At 46.9% G+C, this 22,353-nt stretch overlaps 1 protein-coding gene across 4 annotated transcripts in view; it reads right to left on the bottom strand.

Moving 5' to 3' along the window:
* FAM234A (family with sequence similarity 234 member A) overlaps positions 1 to 22,353 on the bottom strand; it is a 57,713-nt gene that overhangs the window by 4,283 nt on the left and 31,077 nt on the right. For 3 of the 4 annotated variants that reach the window (XM_032781587.2, XM_075069401.1, XM_075069400.1), the window contains 10 exons: positions 19,759 to 20,064; positions 18,114 to 18,230; positions 17,513 to 17,701; positions 8,356 to 8,486; positions 5,783 to 5,915; positions 4,728 to 4,866; positions 3,119 to 3,259; positions 2,271 to 2,349; positions 1,440 to 1,592; positions 101 to 203 (listed from right to left, as the gene is read on the bottom strand). In XM_032781587.2, coding sequence (XP_032637478.1) covers positions 101 to 203; positions 1,440 to 1,592; positions 2,271 to 2,349; positions 3,119 to 3,259; positions 4,728 to 4,866; positions 5,783 to 5,915; positions 8,356 to 8,486; positions 17,513 to 17,701; positions 18,114 to 18,230; positions 19,759 to 20,047 — 1,474 coding nt within the window. In that variant the 5' untranslated portion in view covers positions 20,048 to 20,064. Of the gene's footprint in view, positions 1 to 100; positions 204 to 1,439; positions 1,593 to 2,270; positions 2,350 to 3,118; positions 3,260 to 4,727; positions 4,867 to 5,782; positions 5,916 to 8,355; positions 8,487 to 17,512; positions 17,702 to 18,113; positions 18,231 to 19,758; positions 20,065 to 21,731; positions 21,809 to 22,353 lie in introns of those variants that run through there. The other variant, XM_032781588.2, reaches the window with a different exon arrangement.

Below are 22,353 nucleotides of genomic sequence, written 5' to 3'. Positions count from 1 at the left end.
CAAACCCGAGATGCCGCGGATTCCATGAGAGACAACAGTGCGAAGGGCCAGCTGCCATGGGCAGCGTCCCCGCTGGAGGGGCCTGGGGAGCAGCACTTACCATCGAAGGAGACTATTCGGTCTGAGCTATTGTTCAGCTCCAAGAGAACGTTGGGGTAGGACGGATGGAACAGATACAGATTCTGGCGAGCCGCTTTGGAGCCCTGAAACAAAGAGGAAGCATCAAGGTGAGGGAGCACGTCACCCTGTCAGTTGGGCGGAAGCCAGATTCAAAACACCCCCCTAGCTTAGGGGAAATAAGCCAGGTTTTGCCCAACTCTGCTAGTTTGTGTCAGATGGTGCCAAACATGAGAGCCGGGTGGCAGACATTACCAGTCCAGCCTGGGCGGATGAGTCCCATCAGTATCAGAGCTGGGTTTATTCACTGGTCTGTAACGCCTTCGTCTGTTTCTCATAACGTTCCTGAGTGCCCCAGGTGCCCATCAGCCACACACAGGGCACAGGGAGGAGAAGGGTTCAGGTAGATGTACCCAGCTGTCATGGGGAAAACACTTAGCAAGTCTGCACACAACAATTAGGCTGAGGTTGGCAAAGGTCCAAGTGGGAGCAGCAGCATCACTGCCCCTCACTCAGCTCTCAACGCCCCTTCCCTGGCTGGTTTCCCAGCACCCAGCAGCTGACGTGCCAGTTGACTTTCCCCATCCAGGCCGCTGGATGCCACCGCCACAGAGCTGGCTCGGGGCACAGAGAGGCAGACAATGCTTGAGGGGCACCAGAGAATCCACGGCCTCAAAACAAGTTCTACAGGGGCATTTGCCATAAGTGTGAAAAATCAAATTTAACCCTCCACAGGGAGCTCCAGCACATGCAACTTTCTAACAGTTTGGTAAAGACACGTGCAGATGCTCAGACCGCAAGTCTGCCGGGCCACCACCTCCTCCTGCCAGATGAGCTGAGCTGCCCCCCGCTAGCCAGCCCCATCCAGAGCACACCAAAACCCTCGCAGCCTGGCTCTCGAAAGCCTGGCAAGCGAGTGAGTAAACTTTGGCTTAAGAAATAGCTAGCTGCCCCGGAGTCTAGTGAGCACCATTCACTGCACAAAGCAGAGACCCCTCTGCTCAGCACCTCAGGCCTAGGCTACATCCCCTGAAAAGGCAGCACAGCGCCACCACTCAGGATGGGGATTCAGCCCAGGTCATCGCAAGAGGGTTGTGGACTGTGATCCTGGCCAAGAGTACTGGGCCACATGTGAGCAGAGGAGAGCTTGGAGGGACACACTCAGGTACGCATGTGCACACAGTACAGGAAGGCCAAAGTGCTGCTCCAAGGCCAGCAGATTTCAAGGGGGGGAGGAAGGAAGAGGGTGTCCTGCAAATTCCAGTTCAAGATCAGAGTGAGCCCAAGGGGCTGTGTGAGCTGCCCCGCTCGCCAGCCCTCACCGTTTCATTGGCCTCTGCCTGGTACTCTCCCCAGAAAAGGAACATGGACCGGTGATCTGCAGTATTGAGCGTGGCAGGCCTTGGACTCCCTGCTCTTGAATTCAGCTCAAGCTCCCAGTGGACTGCTCCAGAGCCACTCTCAACAATCATTATCTGGCAGAGAAGAAAGACCAGCGCTTATCCTGGAGCATACAGCACACAGAGAGTCAGGGGCCCAGCTCCACACCTCCCTGCGGGAACAGGGCTTGGCTACATGCGGAAATCAGATCAGGGCAGGCTGGCTGAACCCAGACTCCATGGAATGAGCTTGGCACAGCTGCCATTTGGAACCTGTGCTCTAGTTCCTCCTCAGAGCTATACAACTTTCCATAGCTTCAGTCCCAGGCTCCTCTGACTGCCCCAACACTTATCCTGGGTGTCTGCTCTCTCTCCAGTTTGGGGGATGATCACAGCTGAAACTCACACCATAGGAAGCATGCATGATGCCATCACGGAGGGGGCACCTAGGGGCCTTTATGTGTAGTTAGCCCTGTCAATGCAGAGTCGTATCTGGAGGTGCTGGGAGAAATCAGACACAGAACTCTGCCTTTGAATTCACCTGTCGTTTATGGTTAGTTACTTGCAGGAGGGAAGAACTCCACACACAGTCTGGGCTGATGGAGGAATCTCCTGGAGAAAGCAAAGGCGTCTAACACCTATCAAGAGAGCCAGCTACGCTCTGCCCAGTGCAGGGCTAACTCCTTGTGCACATGGCATTCGAACCCAACCAAACACACACTATAGCCAGCAAGCGAGCAAGGAAAGGGGGATCAAAGCAAAGAGCTTTCAAACCTTCTTCCTGTTGGGTCCAACTCCACTTTCAAGGACTATGTGGAGAACATCAGGTGTGTAGTAACCAAACACTGGCTCGCTGCAAGAGGGACAGGAGGAGAAGGGGACTGAGACAAGGTACCGAGCAGCCAGGGAACAGGTGTCTCAGGCCCAGTGCCACACCCAGCCTGGTGAGAGACTCAACTGATCCCACAATGGCTCAGCATTTGGCATTACTAACTGGAAGAGCTGGGGGTCAGGCCCCTTTGCTCCTTAGGTTGAAAGTTCTGCCAAAGCAGCACCCAGGTCCTACTTCTCCCCTGAGACAATGGGAGCTTCATCCCCTGAGGCACAGGTAACCAGGCTGGGGTACAGAAAGGGAGGTTCACGTAGTCGGCGCTGGCCTTCAGAGAAGATGTAGGATGACCCACCCGTCCACGGCATATAAGGTAATAAGCAGGCCAAGTTTCCAGCCGCTCATATGGCTACAGTATTTGGGGTGGGCGTTGGAGCCAGGCTATTGGGGAGGGGTTTGCAGCAGAAAAAGACACACACTAAGTACAATGACCTTCTCTGCCCTCACTCCCTACTGTGGCTCCCTGAAAGAGACTGCCCTGGAAGAACCACAATACCGCCCTCCACTCCACGAATTGCAGCCATGTCAGCAGGAAATAGAGTGACTGAACGAGGCTCTCCCCCACCCTCCCTAGAATCAAGGCAGAGCGTCAAGCTCTCCCCTTTGTGAAGTGACACCAGATCATATGAAAAATGCACTTCACATGAAGGAGGGGCCATGCTTCCCTGGAACCCAAGTGTCACTGGGCAAGCTCTTGGAAAGGAGCATCTGTCTCCTGCAATGGCAGCATTACCGCAAGATGTGGGAGGTGTTGACAGTCCACAGGGAGTCAAGAGTTTGTCCATTGAGAAGCTCAGCCATGTCTGACTTCACAACCAAGATATTCTCCCCTGATCTCTCGGGAACCTTCACCAGGTAACGAATGTCTCCAGAGCTGAACAAGGAGAGGCCAAGACAAGGAACTAGTGAGCTTTCCTAGCTGAGAATACCACTTTATTCTTAGTATGCTCGATGCAGAAATCAAAGGCTATCATCCCGCCAGGAAAAGGAAAGGAACACAAGACCATGCGCCAGGCCAGGCTCTGCTGAAGCCAACATTTGGGGAGGAGAAGCTGCAGATTGCCAGCTCTCCCCGTCCAACTGGGTACTCTCCCTCCACAGAGAGCAGCTCCCTCTGGGTGCCACATGCAAGAGAAGTAAAGCATTCGCTCTCCCTGCACTCCAGGCGGCTGTATGAGGAAAGCACTCTGGGCTTCTGCCCTTTGTTTCTTTATGACTGACGGATCACTGCAACCTGGAAGTGCTCCCCTCCCGCTCTGGGGAATAAAGAGATTTCCCTGCCTGGTCATTGCATGAGAAATTCAGGTGCTGTCTAGTGAGTGAGTGAGCAAAAACATGTTCTGGAAAATTCCTTAAGCCTCTGCAGTTATATGTGATTCTGGTACCTGCCAATCTCCCACACTCAGACACACAACCTGATCTCTGCCCTCGGGCTTTAGCCATGTCCAAACCCACAGAGCTGTCAGTAATCTATCTGACTGTAGCGGAGGGGAGAGTTAAGGTTGTGCAGCTCAAGTGGAAATGCGTTTGGGTGTGCAATGTTTAAGTAGCCACTGGAATTGAAAAAATATCTGTAGTGGAGCTGGGGAGTCAGAGCGCGTAGGGGGAAGCTGGAGAGTTTACATTGCTGTGGATTTGAAAGTTCGCTTAACTGGCGATCGTCTCAATTTTGAGAGATTGCACAGATTGGGATTGTGCTTTACCCACAATGCAGTTGGCTGTTTAAGACTGTGTGTGCGTGCATGTGTTCCAGTTTGTATTGATGGTTTTAGTCTAAACGAATTTGAACCGGAACTCTCCAAAGCCTGAAACCTGGCATAAATCATAGAAATAAAACACAGAGGAGACATTACACCATCCAGTCCATCTCCCTGGGACCAACACAGGACTGGGACAGGGAGGACATTTGATAGGTTTTCTTTGATCTGTCCCGATTGTTGGGTGTCCCACCCCTTACCTCTGTGGATGATTCCACAATCTGATAGATCTTACTGCCAGGAAGTTTTTCCTGCTATTTAGCCTCAATCCATGCTCTCAAATTAATCCCTTTCCCCCTAGTTCTAACCCCTGTGTGCCACACTCAATATGTCCTCTCTGTCTTTGGTGTCTTTCTCCAACCAACATATAACAGAATTACATCCTCTCCACTTTGTTTCACTCACTGAGTCAGTCCCCAAAGCCTTCTCCTCATTGTCTGGGACTGGAACATGCTCCTGGACAAGCCAAGAGCAACACTGCTAAGTGGATCTTAGAGACAGCTAAACCACACTGCTGCATGCTTCAATCAGTGGATCAGAGCCCCCCAATTACATCACAAGGTCAGGAGAATGTAGTGCTGCTACCTGAGAAGAGGTATGTGATGTGTGGGGCTCTCGATCTTCTTCTCCCACTGAGGATCTTGCTTGAGGCTGGTGAGTTTACCTTCCACCCCCGTTGCCATGCTGTAGAGATCCTTCAAGGAGTAGCCATAAAGAGAATTTACTGTGCAAACAAAGAGAAATCAGTGTGACGGAGGAAGCTTACCTTGACCATTGTGCTAAACTGTGCAAATGAGGCCTTCTCTCAGATCCCTTCCCCTCAGATATTGGGTATTAGATCCTTAGGGAAGCACAGACTAACTTAGCAATATGCCCTATACTCACTTGGCAACAGTGGCTGTGTTTCAAACTTACATTTCAATGCACTGTCCAAAGAACATGACTACATGTAAAGAGCGCTCTCTGGGTTCACAAGATGAGCTCTTATTTTCAGTGGAGGGCTCCTTCTGTTGCTTAATCTTGAATGTCACTTCAGAACCTGGAAGCTAGTGTGGCAAACTCAGGACAATTAGCTACCAGGAGAGGGGTAGTAATTAGTCCCAGAAGGCTTAAAAGGCCTCTCCCTATCCATTGAGGGGGAATAGCCATGGAGGACTATGGTTCAGCTGGAACAGGGGTTACCAGGGAACTAATTAGTTTCAGCTGGTCCCAATTGCTGGCGACCTTTTTAAACCCTCCCTGACAGGAAAGCGGGTGGGGGTGGGGAGGAGGAGGAGTAGAGTAGAGTAGAGTAGAGTAGAGTAGCTGCCAGCCAGTAGGGGCAGCTGAACTCTGAAACTCTTCTTGCAAGGCAGATTGCACTCTCCCCAGAAGGAGAGGAAAACAGAGCAAGGGGCTGACTGAGAAGGGATCAGCCAGACCCTGTGCAACTGGGAAAGGCTTTTAATTTGCCCAAGCCTGTGTCTTCAACGCTGAGAAGGACTGAGCTAGCAGAGGAGAGGCAGGTACTTTGCCACACTAGTCTTGTGAGAATGTGGAATACTGTATGACAAGCTGGAAGAGTATTTATGAATTTCAAAGTGATGGTCACTTCTCAGTACTGGGAGTATCTCTAGTGTTCAACCAGCAAGAGGCCTTACCAGTATTGAAGACAACATAGTAGGAACCAGTCTTAGTCACATGCATGAGATAACCAGGCCTTGCACCCAGACTCAGTCTGCCACTGGTTCCGATCTGCTCGCCCTTCTTCCCCGAATAGATGAAACTTTGAGTCTGCAGAGAAAATGAAAACCATAAGAATAAATATTTATTAATACCACTGTTGCAGGGTAGCATTCTACTGCTGCCGCAGCCCAAACCCTTGGGGAGGCTGACGGCGTGAGACAGAAAGGTGGCTGCCTGAGCACAGCTTGCACTCTGGCTCTCCCATCTGTGAGGAGCCTTCTCCAAACAACAGAAGACACTTTACATGCCTTAGATCACTTTTTGATGTTGACTTAAGACAGCGGTTTTCAAACTGAGCTCTCGTCAGGGGGTACATGTGAAAAATCGTGTGATGCTGAGCAACACATTTTATTTAGCAAGACTTTGCAATCTAATCATAGGTATACTACGACACTATTCCAGATGGGGGTATGCAGTAGACTACATTATTTGGAAAAGGGTATGTAGCCTTAAAACAGTTTGAAAACCACTGACTTTAGACAATGCAATTCGCAACATGCCAACGATTCACAACATACCCATCCGGCCACAAGCTGTCACTGTCTGGCACGAGCCTCAATCTTTTTGTTGTGCATAATTAACCATAGGACAAGGTTAGGCCTATTAACAGTAACAAAAGTGACTGCAGAACAACTGCTTGTGCGTTTTTGCTGTTGTAGTAGGCACAGTAACGCCTCACTTAACGTTGTAGTTATGTTCCTGAAAAATGCGACTTTAAGCAAAACGATGTTAAGCAAATCCAATTTCCCCATAAGAATTAATGTAAATGGCGGAGTTAGGTTCCAGGGAAATCCCAGACCAAAAAAAAATAAAAAAATACACACACACACACACACACAGTGTATACATTTCAAACAATTTAATACTGTTCACAGGTATGATGATTGAAGCTTGGTTGAGGTGGTAAAGTTAGAGGGTGGAAGAGGATGGGATATTTCCCAGGGAATGCCTTACTACTAAATCAGTGGTTCTCAAACTTTTGTACTGCTGACCCCTTTCACATAGCAAGCCTCTGAGTACGACACCCACCCCCATAAATTAAAAATACTTTTTTATATATTTAACACCATTATAAATGCTGGGAGGTAAAGCAGGGTTTGGGGTGGAGGCTGACCACTCGCGACCCCCCATGTAATAACCTCATGACCTCCTGTGCTAAATGATGAACTAACACTTGGCTGAGTCCTCAAGGGTTAACACGTTGTTAATGTAACCTCACTCTACAAGGCAGCAGGATTGGAGGGAGAGGAGACAGCATAGCAGACAGAGACAGACACACACCTTGTGTGTGGGAGAGAGAAATGCACACTGCCCCTTTAAGCAAGCTGACCCACTCTTAAGTGCATTGTCTTTTTAAGTGGATCAGGAAGTTGAGACAGCAGCTGCTGCCCCAGCCTCTCTCTTTCTCTCTCCCTCCGTGTCCCTGCCCTGCTCTATATGGAGAAGAAGGGGTAAGGCGGGGGACACCCTGACATTAGCCTCTCCCCTTCCCCCCTCTGCACGGCACATGGCAGTGGGGGGAGGGATAGCTGCAATTGCTAGCCTGCTGGCAACTGCTGCACAGGGAACTTAGAGAAGTGGGGAGCTGATAGGGGGGCCACTGGTCCATCCTGGTTCCAAGCCCCCACCAGCTAACTGCAAGAAGCTGCTCTTCCTGCAAGCAAGGGACAAAGCAGGCGGCTGCCAAACCACGTTAGAAGGGAGCATTGCACAACTTTAAATGAGCAGGTTCCCTAATTGATCAGCAATGTGACAATGAAATAACGTTAACCAGGAGGACTTTAAGTGAGGAGTTCCTGTAATGGAAATTTAGCTTTAGAGGACACTTGTTTTACCCACGGCAATAGAGTGACTGGGTAGGTCTCACCCCACTGGTATATTGAGGGAGGATGTCTAGGACACTAAATTTACTCTTTCTGAACAAGCCAGCTGATCTCTAACATCCGTTTGACCAGAAAGAAGAGCAGAAGGCACTTCATTTAATGTTCCACAGTCCTCCTCATACCTTCTCAACAGTACTTTACAGGACCCAAGCAGGACATTTCAGAACCTGATTTCCTGGTGCTGTTTGCATTTCTCTCAGCCTGGGCAAACGGAACAGGCCAGGCAATTGCACTCTTGTTCACCATCAGTTGCACGCTGTGGCTCACACACTAGGGGGGGGGAAGGTACCATGGCTGGGCTGCAAACTCAGCAGAGGAATATTTACACCAAAGTACGTTTTTCATTGGGATTTATATTTTTAAATCAGCGAAATATTTCTATTCATTTGAGGGAGCGGTAAAACTTTATTGAGCTAAGAGCAGCAAAACCATGTCCCTTCTGGGTGGGGAAGGGCAATGGGACCTGACCTACTGAAACATGCTGGTCTCACAGAGGCCCTCAGGGGGTACTTCCTGCTTTAGGACAGCACAGTAAGCAAATCTCCTGTCACTCCTAGCAGTATGTGCAAAGGGTCTACCATGGTTCAAAGTGATGCTGTATGTACCTCATCTCCTGCAGTGGTAAAGATCATCACGTCCTGAACACCGTCCCCATCCACATCTGGTATCTTTAACAAGGGAGTCACCACGGTATAATTAGCTCCAAAACTGTTAAACTGCCTCCATCGAACTTCCCCTGAAAAACAGAGTTATTCCTGTTATGAGAAACATTTGCTCAGAATATTGTTTAGTGGCTCTGCAGGACTAAAGAACGATTTGTCATTACTGTTACTGTTCTCTGAGATACCCCACAGCCTGACAGCCCATCCTGCATCATCATTTAGCCCTGCACACTGGGGTGTCAGATTTGGCACTTGGTAGTTACAGGTCTTCGTCGCATTTCAATTATAAATTCAAACGTTTCTGGGTTTTACTCATAGATGAAGCTCAAACCGAGCTTTCAGCTGGGGAGCCTGAATGGAAAGGACCTAAAATACAGCTGGCATTGAGACAACTTTCCTAATTCTAAACAATGAACAAAAATGTGTCTGCATTGCCTGGCACTGGATCTCAAGCATTCTTGTGGGGTCTGCTCTAGGAGAAAGATTTTTCTTTGAAACTCTGAAGCTACTTCTGAGCAAACTCCAAAATGGATACATGAGAACACTACAGCATGCCACAGCTGAACTCCTGAGACACAGGGGATCTGGGAGAACCTCACCTCTACGGGGGACTGATACCTGCTGATAACAGCTAACACCAGCCCCAAGCAGGTAACTGGCATGAGTTGTTCCTTTTCACGACCTGTAAATTTGATGTGATCTACCGAGGGAAGATCCTGTGTGATTTTTAATCAGGCTCCTAAGACACTACATAGAAGTCTAGATTTAAATGAATTAAACATAAGAGCAGCCATGCTGTGTCAGACCAAATGTTCATCTAGCCCAGAGTCCTGTCTTCCCACAGCAGTCAATGCCAGATGCCCCAGAGGGAATGAATAGAACATGAAATCGTCAAGTGAACACCCCCTGTCGCCCATTCCCAGCTTCTGGCAAACAGAGGCTAGGGACACCATTCCTGCCCATCCTGGCTAATAGCCACTGATAGACCTATCCTCCATGAACATATTGAATCCTCCATGAACTTATCAAATTAAATTAAAGTAGTCTTCAGAAATTTCTTACTGATATCTTTGCTTTGCACAGAAGCAGATCTGCCAACCTGGATGTTAGGGGACACACAATCACAACTGAAGATATAAACTGTATGTGCCCAACAACTTTTAAAATAATGAAACCTCTGTCAGCATCTTACCCAATTTACCAAGGGTCATGATAGATTTCCCATCAGACAATTTTTAAATCAAGACTGGATGTTTTTCTAAAAGATCTGCTCTAGGAATGATTGTGGGAAGTTCTCTGGCCTACAGTATGCAGGAGGCCAGAGCAGGTGATCACAGTGGTCCCTTCTGGCCTTGGAACCCATGACTCTCCTGTATCTGAGAAATGGACACACAGCCTGTCTGATCACTCCTTTGCCAATTGTTTTTGTGTAAATGCAAGTAGTGATATTTTGATTTTGTGTTTATTATCCCATTTTACCAGATCAGAAACAGCGAAAAGGGCTTTGCTTAAATTTTCCAAATACAATTCAACCGCTACACACATGCGGTTTCAGACTGAAGGGTATTTTACCCTTCCAGGAATGCTGGGTAATCACTCGTCACATAAGCACATGGAATAATAAGGAAACGTGCTATCTGCATAACGCACAGCAGGCTTGCACCATGACCTCAAGAAGTTCCCAAAGCTTGAAACAACATAGAAATTTTTACATCACTAACAATTTGAAGGAAGGGTCATCTGGACAGAGTAGCGAAATTTTATCCCACAAGATACACAACAAACAGAACAAGGCGGAGAGTAATAAAGTTGTACCTAGTGATCCTGAATCCAAAGTTTGCCTGAAGGCTATGAAGGAAGCCATTGGATGCATACAATATTTAATTGCACGGTGTTTTTTCTTTCGGTAGGCATGAATGGAAGCTGAGATGCCCAATGCCTCAAAAGGGAACTGATTTAATCACAGACACAGGCTTGAGCAATGGACATTCAAATCCAAAACAAGGAACACGGTACTTCATCCTATTGATCCTCATTAAGATAACAAAAGAAATCATTATCCAGTCTTCGCTCAGTGAGAAAATTCAGTAGTGCGCCTACAACGATCTAGACTACAACTGCACCTCCTAGGTTCAAGTTTAAGACAAGGAAACAAAATGATAAACAGAGATGAAAATATACATGCATATGTAGTAAATCTACAACAGAACGGCATTTGTCCTGAAAAAATTGTGAGACAGATCTTGAGGTGTGAGACTAGTTCTCCCACTTATTTGAAACCAATCAGCATAGGTATAAATGTGAGGACCTCCTTTTCAGAGAGAAACTCCCAAGGCAAATACCTTAAAAAAGTACCTGTGGGTTAAGACCTTGTAAACATGGCGATCAGGACCTCGTGGCGAAAAAAACCTTTCCAAATCTCCTGGGTAAACCACCACTGTCCTTATGTGGTTCTCTAGGATCATTGATGTTGTAAAGGATTATTGGGAAGAGCTGTTTATTTCTTTGACTTCAGCCCCCGAATAATGGATATCTTGGAAAGGCAACACGCCCTGTGCCAAAAATATCCCATATGGGATACCATAACCAAACTGCGAGCTTGACACTATCCACAAAGCCACTCTGAAATTTCCGTTGCACCAAAGCCTGGTGTGGAAGAAGTCCTCACTGTATGGCACAAAGGACAAGCAATCAAATGACTACAAGTAGGCATTGTCCAGCACATCTGCAAGGCCTGGGGCACAATTTACAGTAGGGTGCTGAGAGCCGTTAACCAAAACGAACACCCTGTGATAGAAACATTTAAGACAGGTGCAACAACCTCCTATCTACCCCTATTCCACACTCTAGACATCTATAATGGTCAGCAAACTGTGGAATCTGAAAATACCATAAATATTGGCAGTTACCAGGCATACAAAGTTATCATACTAAACGTTTTGTATACTGATTGCCATTTCTCTCCCACCCTTATTAAAAAAACAAACAAAACAAACAAAAAACCCAAAACCCTCTCTCTCTCTCTTCTCAAAACATGGGGTAATAGTAATATAATAACAAAAACTCCAAATCGGAACTGTCCCAAAAATCGGAACATCTGGTCACCTTCTCCGCTTCTTCACACATACACACTCTCTTTGGGGCAAGAGCCGCTCTTCATATTTTGTAAACCAGCTACCAATACATTCCAGACTTCTGTAAGGAGAATGAACTGGCTCAGCGTTACAGAAATTTAGACCCTGTGAGTGACAATTCTGGGTACGGCGTGATGGAACTTTTTTACATTTTGTAAATTACCATATGAAGCAGAATACTGCCCTTGTCTAACAGGGATGTTAAGCAGGTGTCGCTAAATTTTGTCCAATTGAGCAAGACCAGCGTTTACTTTGACAGTATAACGTTTAAAACTACAATTGGCTTTTCCACATAGGATCTTAAAAACATATGGGGTGCACACTTTTTTCTCCTGGTGAAGCAAGGGCTTGGTGAAGATGAAACGTTAATAGGGAGGGAGACTCTTTTCACCGCTAGTCTTGCTGAATGGGAAAAACACGGACATGAAGCAACTAAACCCGGGGAGGACATACGGCAGTGCTTGTGACAGAAATCCCAGCCCATCAGGTTTTTCCGTCCGGGCGCAGCGGATTGCCAGCCCCATGGCGCACCTCGGCTAAAGTCCAGATTCGCTTGCCGTGGTTGGCGCGGTGATTCGCTCTGCTGAAGCGGTCAGCACCATGTCTTCCTGTAGGCATCCTGAGCGTGGGTGGGGGCCAGGATGTGAGAACGCAGCCAATGGAGCTATCGTGGGGGTGGTACCTGCAGGTGAGGACCCACTGTCAGACTTGGCTTGTCCACTCTGGGAAGAGGTGCAGGGCTAGGCGGCAGAGGAAAACCTTTGGGGTTTTTTAGCCCCGCTACGGCCGCTGCCAATCCAGAGCCGCTTGAGGTAAGCAGTGCTGGGATGAGTCTGCACCTCAACCGCATCCTGCACCCCATACCCAACCCCTTTCCACCCCAACCCCCTTCCTTGAGCCCCCTAACCCCCTGCATTGAGTCCTCTGGCGCATCCCAATCCCCTCCCTCCTGCCCCTCAACCCCCTGCCACACCCTGCACTCCCTCCCACACCCCAGCCCTACATTCATGGCCCTGCATACAACTTCCCCACCTAAATATGGCCCTCAGGCCAAAAAGTTTGTCCACCCCTGAACTGAACCCAAAACGGGCATGTAAATAGCTTCCATTATGTCCACAGATAAACAGAGTAAAACTGATTTATTTGGGGTTTGGATCCCATTGGGAACGGGGTGCTGGAGACAGGAGTACTTAGTGAGCTGTTTGCAGTTAAGTCTGCAGCTTTTGGGGTGTGTTTCAGACCCTAGGTCTGTGTTGCAGCAGATTAGCGTGTCTGGCTCAAAGAGACAGGGTTCTGGAATCCCAAACTGGCAGGGAAGACAGGCTCAGAGGTAGTTTCAGCACATCAGGTGACAGCTCCAAGGGGTCTCTGTGACCAAACCCATCACACCTATTATATCAATATCCTCATTCAATACCAGGCACTCAAGTTCATCTATCTTAATATTTAGAGTTACTGCATTTGTATACAAGCATTTATAAAATGTGTCAAAACGTAGTTGTCTGCCTTCATGTGATGTAACTGAATGGGATACTTTCATTTGCCTGTTTCTCTTTAGTTTCTACCTGTACTTGATCCATCATAGAATATCAGGGTTGGAAGGGACCTCAGGAGGTCATCTAGTCCAACCCCCTGCTCAAAGCAGGACCAATCCCCAGACAGATCAATATATATCCTCTCCTGTTTACTAAGATATAGAGCCGGGCTGTTAATAAATCCGCCATAAGGGATGTCTCTGTCTGAACCATGTGTTCATCCACACCTGCTGGCTTTCCCCCAGTGTTTAGTTTATTTCCACTAACTTTTTAATTTTACCTGCCAGCAATCTCGTTCTATTTTGGTTTAGGTGGAGCCCATCTTTCCTATATAGGCTCCTCCTTTCCCAAAAGATTCCCCAGTTCCAAATAAATCTAAAACTCTCCTCTCTATACCACTGTCTCATCCACCCATTGTTACCCTGAAGTTCTGCCTAACTGGCCCTGCGTGTGGAACGGGACACATTTCAGAGAATGCTACCATGGAGGCCTCGGTCTTAAATTCATTGTCCTCACCTGGACTGCTGGAGGCAAAGTAGCTGGGGTGTTCTCCCTTTGGAGGAAGAATCTCCTGAATGGCAGCTGTGAAAAGGCTGCCTGGTGCATCTACAGTTAAAATCTCCAGGCTACTTTCTGTGGTAGAATAGGCTGGGAATTCTTTTGAAGAGATGAAAACTTGATTAAGAATATATTCATTCAGCTCGGATGAATCCTTAAATGAGCTCGGTGGTGGCTCCTTTAGACATTAAATGCCATCAAAGGGAGCCAGGGATGACTAGATTAACTTTAATGGTGCAATCGATATTCAGAGTTTTTCAGTACCTCAGGCAACTGCACTGGATAACAAGGGCCTGGAAAAAAAGCATGTCAGGCCACAAGCTGCATCATACACAAACAGCAGAAAGACTGTAATGATTCTAGCAATTACTAGGGCTGGCTCTAGGCACCAGAATTCCAAGCTGGTGCTTGGGGCGGCAATCTGCAAGAGGCGGCAGTCTCTGAGTTTTTGCCCCCAAGCGGCGCGCCGAACTGCCGCCGCAGACGGGGGGGCAATCCATGTGCCCTTAGGGCGGCAGGCGCGTTTCCGCTGCGGCGGCAATTCAGAAGCAGCTTCTATGTTTAGCTGAAGCCACCGAGGACTTCTAAACATAGAAGCTGTGACTGAATTGCCACCACTGTGGAAATGCGCCTGCTGCCCTAAGGGCACACGGACTGCCCCCGCCATCCGCAACGGCAATTCCGTGCGCTGCTTAGGGCGGCAAAAACTGTAGAGCCGGCCCTGGCAACTACTTCTGATTATGGACTCAAAATCTCTTGAGAGGGAACTTCCCTGTCGATGCTGTTTTTGTGAAGAGGAATTAGGAACTTTAGAGTCAATGGCAGAACAGGAGAAAGAAAAGCATACCAGATTTCTCTGTGAATTTGGTACCCTTCTTTGTGTGTAATGAAGGGATATTTCCCCTGGAATGAGCTAATTGCGGGGAGGGGGAAACTGCTGATTTTATGGCCTCAGAATAGGAATGCCAACTTAAGTGGAGCTTCAAAAAAGGATGGAGCATCAGAATTCTCCAATCACAAACATGTTTTTAACCTGTCTATCCAACTATTTCCAGTGTAGATGGGAGAGAGGGCTCGGAAAGGAGGCACACAGGAAGTTAGAACGAAGGCCCAATGGTATGGGAAGAGGGAAGGAAATGGGGGGAGGAGAGGAGGCACACAGAAGTGGGGAAGAGAAGCTGGGGGACACACAGAGCCCTTGGCTTGAGTTTAACAAAATACACTTTGTGCTGACCATGACCCTCTTCTGGTTTCCTAATTTTCCCCAAAATCAATAGGGTTCTGTTCACTGATGGCTAGAAAGTTTGGAATTGAGCGGATTTGGTGTTCCAAAGTTATCACATTACAGACAGAGAAATGCCATCCAGATGAACGTCAGACCTTGCTTTGCATCCAGCAAAGTGGGTATTCATCCACGAAAGCTCACGCTCCAAAATGTCTGTTAGTCTACAAGGTGCCACAGGACTCTTTGCTTTTACAGAACCAGACTAACACGGCTACTCCTCTGATACTAGACCTTGCTTTGCTTGGCCAAAAGTACAATTACTTGAGTGGCCCTTCCTAGCAAACTAGTAATCTGAAAATATAAGTCTGTACCATCCCTGAGATGCAGAAAAGATATACTGATACATAGAGGTTACTTTGCCAACACTGAAATGCAGCCCTCGTGAGAGTGGACATAGCAGATGTTGAAAAATATGCACAAAACTAATTCAGAGACTCACAAAGTTTAAGGCCTGAAAGGGACCGTTAGATCTCCCAGTCTGACCTCCTGTATAGAGCAGGCCATTACATTTCATCTATACTGAGCCCAATAACTTGTCTTTGGCTAAAGCATATCTTCTAGAAAGGCAGCCAGTCTTGATCTGAAGACATCATGGGTATGTCTACACAGCAGCTTCCCAGCACGGGCAGACAGACTTGGGTTAGCCCTGCCTGCTTGAGCTAGGATGCTAAAAAGAGCAGTGTGGCCACAATGGCAGAGGCAGCAGCTTGAGCCAGCCACCTGAGTGTGCACCCAGGGGTGGGCAGATTTGTACTCAGTGTGGCTATGGAGGCACAGGCCAGCAACCTAAATACAAACCCACTCGACCCCCGGGGGCACCCTCGGGTGGCTAGCCCAAGCTGCCACCTGTGCCACTGTGGCCACACTGTTATTTTTAGTGTGCTATCTTAAAGAGATCTAGCACATCTGTCTGCCTCAGTGGTTCTCAACCTGTGCCCCAGTCATCACACAGCTGCAGCCCAAGTGACATCCTCAGGCCATATAAGTAGTACATATATTGCGTAGCTGCAGCCCACATAACACAGAGAGAGCTGCGTATGCAGCCCACAATGGTAATTAGGTTGAGAACCACTGGTTTACCTGCACTGGTGATGATCATTGCGGAGCCCCACTAGAAACACCCCCATTCAGAGAGGATTCCCCATTGACAGCTGCTTTTTGAAAACTGCTGGTCAAACCATTTAACGTGTTCTTTACTAACACTATACGCTAATCAGAATGTCATGCAATACTAAGTAAAACCGCTTACAAAGTATTTGGTATATTACAGCTACGCACTGATACCAGTCAATATGGCTTCATTATATTCCCGTCCCTAAACTCTTTATTAATGAAATCCAGTCTCAGGTTTTCCATTATTTTGCCTGGGACTGATATCTAAGCTAACCAGCCTCATTACTCTCATAATCCATCTGGCTCTTTTTTAATATTGGCACACCATTAGCGGGATTTAGCTATAAAGGTGAAAAAGCTGCTTTGGTGGTATAAGCTGCATCCACACTAGGAGCACTCTGTCAGTACAGTATACCAGGACAGGTATAGTATAGGCAGAATACCGGTACAGCCATACAGGCAAAACATTCGTTGTTTACTCTTGACCTATGCAATTACCAACTTCCAGTCTAGTGGCATATTCATCTCTACCCATCCAAACTAGAGTTACCCAGTGTTGGGAGCGATAACCTTTGTGTTAGAAAATTATCTTCTATCATTTCAAGACACTCTAATGATGTTTTCCTACTAGCTGCAAAGACGCCCCCAGCATGCATCCCCCAAACTAAGGTCCCTCAAAACAACACGATTTCTCTCTCCACACATTACAGACTGGTGTTTTGGGAGTAACTCATCCTCTTCTCTGGTTTGATTTGGGGGTTTGTAACAGAGCCCCATTCATCCTTCTGGGCTTTGTTAGTCGGCACATCGATCCAGGTATATTCAAGTCTCTGCACTTCTGAGTTTCCAATAAATCTAAAACAGGTAATGGTGTCTAATGCAGAGTGCCTCCCTACACACACTTATTTTAACCACTTGGTCCTTCTTGAACTGGTGATAAGCAGTGATTTTAACATTCCAATCATGTGAATAATCCCATCAAGTTTCAGGAATGACAATTACATCACATTTCTCCTCAGTAAAAATTCCCAATTGCTTTTACTTGCTACCTGGACTCCTAGCATTGGTATATAAGCAATTGAACATTTCTTCTCTTCATATTTGACACACACAACGCGCATGAGAAATATTTACAGCTAAGGCTGAAAGTTTCTTCTCATCTCCCCCCAGCATATCTGAGCACCGCAGAGGGAAGTTAGGGACTGCAGCACAGACTGTACCCAACACGCACAGCAGGACAAAATGGCAGCTTCGGAACCGAATTGGCTGGGAGCATGTTGGCTTCTCACAGCCTTAGTGATGTTTGCAACGTGGATGCATTGGCTATGTTTTCATGCTGATGAAATACCTTGCATTAGTCTGTACCTTATTCATAAACCAGCATACCATCAGGGTTCCCCTACCGCCAGGGGACAGAAGGGATAAAAAGCAATAGCAGAGGTGTGAATCCCCTGTGGTTCTGCCCCTTAGCTTACCTGTGCGAGGGCTGATTGCAGTTAGTAACTCTGGGTTCCCAATGACAAGACAGCCCGGTGACTGAGCCCCACCCAGCTGCTCAATGGCGCACTCCATCCACAGCAGGTCTTCGGTGACAGGCCTCTCCCAGAGTGTGCTGCCGTTGGTGCCCGAGACAGCAGTAACAAAGACACATGGAGCGGAAAGGCCTGAAGAAAGAACACATAGCAGAGGGAAGAGTACTGTCCTCCCCTCTACCTGTCCGTGAACACAACCAGTTCAGCGGGGTAACTTTGTCCCCCCCCCTCCCATCCCCAGATGGCCAGCGTTAATGTTTCCCCTTTATAGTCACACTGTCTCTCTCAATTCTCCCTCTTTCTTCTGGCTTGGTGAATAGTGGTTCCTGCTTCGGGACTGAGAGAAGACAGCAGCACGGCTAGACACGTGCTGCACAGACATTGAATGCTAGTTCCTTGGGAGATTTATTCCTCATCTCTGTTCAGGACAACTCCATCCACCCAAGGGGTCTCTGTCATTGCAGCATTACTGACCAGCACTAAAAGAGAAAGCACAGCCCTCATCACTATGCCTCTGTCTGTTCCTGCTTAGAGTCACAGTTACCTTCATCTGAGCAGGATCTGTTAAAACTGCTGCTGCCATTGGTATCTTTGAAAACGAAGATAACATCTTGCACTTTGTCTTCGTTCACATCTTCTACAGCCAGAAAGTCGTAGGTCACTACAGAGAGATCACAAACCAGATGCTAGAAAGCAGTGCTTGGATCAACAGGATTGAAGGGCACAGTGACAACGCAGGTAAACTGGAGGAAAATGCATTTTCTTAAAAGCCTGATTGCTGTCCCCTCCATTTTTCTTTGGAAAAGCAATGCCAAGATAGATCAGCACTTTATTTATACTAGTGTTTAAACAGTGCCTAACAGGGGGATCTCTAGTCTAGGATCGGGGTCCCTAGGCACTACCACAAAAATACAACAACAGTTGTATCCTGCAGTAAATATTAGGAAACCTTATGCAGTTAGGGGAGTCAAACAGTTAAGAATTTGATAATCTCTGAAACTGTGCTAATGTAATACACTGCTTTAGGGCATGCAATTGGCTCTCTCTAATGGCTGGCACTTGCAGCTATAACAGCCTGGTACTAGCTCGCCTCTTAGTCAATGGAGCTCTTCTTTAGGTCAAAGGGTAGAGGCCAGTGCTTATACTGCTGGAAGCACTGAGTTTGATCCCTGCTGATGTGGGTGATGTCTGTCTAATGCGGCCACGGTTTGCTACGTTAGGAACACACAAGACAGAAGCGCTGCTCCTCCCCTTAAACTGAAGGAGGACAATTCAAGTGGCATAGCAACCTGTGAGGGCAGAGAAGGCTGTAGTGTCAAAGGTCTGGCATACAATGGAGCTCTACCTAGCTTTTCACAGAAGAGTTCAATAAAAGGACATTTCTCTTCAGAATTAAGCATGAGAGTAATTTACAAGAAAGACACGATTCTCTTCCCTCACTAATCCAATGACGGTCAGATAGAGGTACTCATTTCTGATGGAGGAAGGACCCCATTACTGCTCTCAAGTCTCAGGTCAAAGGCACTTAAAGAACATTTTAAGTTAAAGTTCAACCACAATACAGGTCAATTAAGTAAAAACATCCTCTCAAGCTTTGCCCAACCAAGGGCCAATCTGCTAACTTTCTAGTGCTTGAAGGCAGCACTAATTTGCCTATGTATAAAAGATTTCAAACACCTCTCAGAAGGCCACTCCAATTAAGACAGTCCATTGCATATCAAGACCTGGGATACCTGCAGCTCACACTCTCATGGACAACATCCTTGCAGGCCCTAGACGGGGTAGGTAACCTATGGGACGAGTGCCCAAGGCGGCACGCAAGCAGATTTTCAGTGGCACTTACACTGCCTGGGTCCTGGCCACCGGTCTGGGGGGCTCTGCATTTTAATTTAATTTTCAATGACGCTTCTTAAACATTTTAAAAACCTTATTTACTTTACATACAACAATAGTTTAGTTCTATATCATAGACTTATAAAAAGAGAACTTCTAAAAACGTTAAAATGTATTACTGGCTCACGAAACCTTAAATTAGAGTGAATAAATGAAGACTCGGCACAGCATTTCTGAAAGGTTGCCGACCCCTGCCCTAGACTGAGGCCATACTTTGGCCAGGGTTCTACAATCCTGATTCTGATGAGCACAGGAAAATGAGCGCTTAGAAATACTGTTTAGTCCATCAGACTCACCCGCACGGTCATATTTCCTGTTCCATGTCCTTTGTGAAACAGGCCTCACTGGACACGGGATGATGAACGAAAAGGCAAACACCACAATCAGGCAAAGGAATAATGAGAGGAAGAAGGCAGCTGTGCGCCATCGGGAGAGCTGAGACAAGCGGGTGGGCTTCCTGCAGAGACCTTCTTTCTCTGCACAGTTCTCATGGTTATCTGGAGCTTTCCCATCCTCATTCTTCAGAGGGTGGATCTCTGCTTCCAAGTCCTTGTTATCCATCACAGAATACTCGTCAGAATTCATCAGACAATTTGTGTCACCTGCAGCAACAGAAAGGACGGTGTTACAATAGACTTTGGAATAGATCAAAGAAAGCAAGGTACAGGATATTCAGGTTCTACCTCAGAGCTTCGGATTGGAAAGCACTGAATTATTAACAGTGGCACAGCAGGAAAAAAAAACTATAGGTGTTAAACAGGAGCTAAGCAAACAATATCACATGGCCTCAGCACAGCTTCATGTGAAACAGGAAACAACGACTAGTATTAGAAGATTCCCACGCTGCAAGGAGGGGAGAAAATGTGGATGAAGAAATACAGCTCTGTTAACATTCACCTGCAAAACTCAGTACTCAGGCTGGATACAGCTGGAATAGGGAAGACAAAGAAGGTCCACAAGCGTTTCAGTATTCTAGACTGGAGGGCCCTGACAGGGTCTGTGGGAAAAGCAGCACTGAAAGCTTTTCACTGGCACACTGATCCTTGCCGTGTAATGTAGATTTCAGTACAATTCCAGGGCCACAGAGGCGGAGGGAGATTGAGCTTCATACGCTGACACAAATCAGAAAGTCATTCCCTAGTGTAATGAATACAGGAGATTTCCCAGGAGAGAGAAAAGCAAACACTGAGACATTCTACACAGGAGCTAAACAAACCCATTAACCCAGTCTCTGAGAAACCAAAGGGCACCTGACACTGCTACACACCAGTTCCAGCCTCAGGCAGGAAAGCAAGGGGGTGGGCTAACACACTGCAGCATCTGGGGAAGAAGACTCCTTCCCAGAATAAAATGAAAGATAGGAGCTTAAACTAGAGTCGGCCAGTAATATTTGTGGTGCTTTTCTATCAGCAGTTGAATAAATTAACTCAGGCATTAATTTTCCTCCCTTATTCATCCAGTTTTATAGACAGTCAAACAGTATTTGTCAAAGACATGATTTTCGTTCTGGCAATCCGCAAGCAATTTATAACTAGCACCCCATTATTTGGGCAGCTTACTGAAAACCTCTCTTTCACGCATGGCAGAAGAGAGCAGGCAGTGCCTTGCTGGCTTTACCACTGGCTCCAGGGAGCAAAGGGAATACCTGGCTTTATGTCGGCACTGCAAAGTGCAGGACCCGAAGAGCACTAGACCCTTACTTGGGAGCTTCCTACCTCCCAAGTGAACTCACAGTCCCATGATTCTCATCAGCCAGTCCCAACCCTCAGTAAAAAGTGAGGATGATAAGGGAAATAAATGAAAAATAGTAGATGTAGATGAAAATGAGCTTGGGTAAACTCCTTCCTTTGGGTCTACCAAGGCATCTTTGGTTTCTATGTCTGTCAAAACAGAGTCACATTCATGAGACCAGTACAGCTCATGTGACACGTAAGCAAATAATCAGGTTGGTTTGCTTGTTAATTTATTCTAAAAGCCACAAGTAAAAGCTTTAAAAAAAATCAGGCACGTTACAGAAACCCAGAGCTTAAAACCTACCATCATAATAAAAATCAACTTTACACCAGGTTAGTTTTCAGGCCTCATTAAACTGTTAGGGGAAAGAGAAAGGAAGAATGAAAAATATAATGTTCCAATGGCCTTGAACAAAAGCTGCACTACAGCTTGTCATAAAAGATTATTTAAGAGCCAATAAACATGATGACAAAGTCAATTTTCCAGAGCCATGCCCTGAGCAGTCACATGCCCAATTTCTGTCTGAATAATTTACCTCTCCAGGAGTCTCAGCAGCAGATCTCATAGACCTGAAGGCCAGAAGGGCCCATCATGATCATCTCATCTGACCTCCTGCCCATTGCAGGCCACAGAACCTCAGCCACACACTCCTGTAATAGACGCATAACTAAGGCTGTGATTTTGGCACAGGTATTTTTTTATTAAAAGTCATGGACAGGACGCAGGCAATAAACAATAAATCATGAACATATAAACAAACCTGAAGCCTGAGCCCCGTCACCCCGGGGCTGATGCCCGGGTCCTGCTGCCTGGGTTTCATAGGGCCCCCCCGGCTTGGGGCTCCGGACAATTGCCCTGCTTCCTACCCCTTAATGCGGGCCCTGGAAACAATGGTGCACGAAATAGGATTTTTGACACTTGTTGTACTGCAGATTTTAAAGGAAATAAGTGATTTCTCATTTTTTTCTCAAATCTAATGCTTTCATTGGAATTTTCAAGAACACAAAAACATCTCTTTGTATCATGGAATCTTTGACCTCCATGACAGAATCGCAGCCTTATGCATAACCTCTGCTGAGTTACTGAAGGCCTCAAATCATGATTTAAAGACTTCAAGTTAGAGAATCCATCATTCACACTAGTTTAAACCTACAACT

The sequence above is a fragment of the Chelonoidis abingdonii genome, chromosome 9 (genome assembly GCF_003597395.2).
Source record: "Chelonoidis abingdonii isolate Lonesome George chromosome 9, CheloAbing_2.0, whole genome shotgun sequence".
In the NCBI taxonomy this organism is placed as follows: domain Eukaryota; kingdom Metazoa; phylum Chordata; order Testudines; family Testudinidae; genus Chelonoidis; species Chelonoidis abingdonii.
The sequence above is the reverse complement of the archived record's forward strand: the minus strand, read 5'-3'. Positions and strand labels throughout refer to the sequence as shown.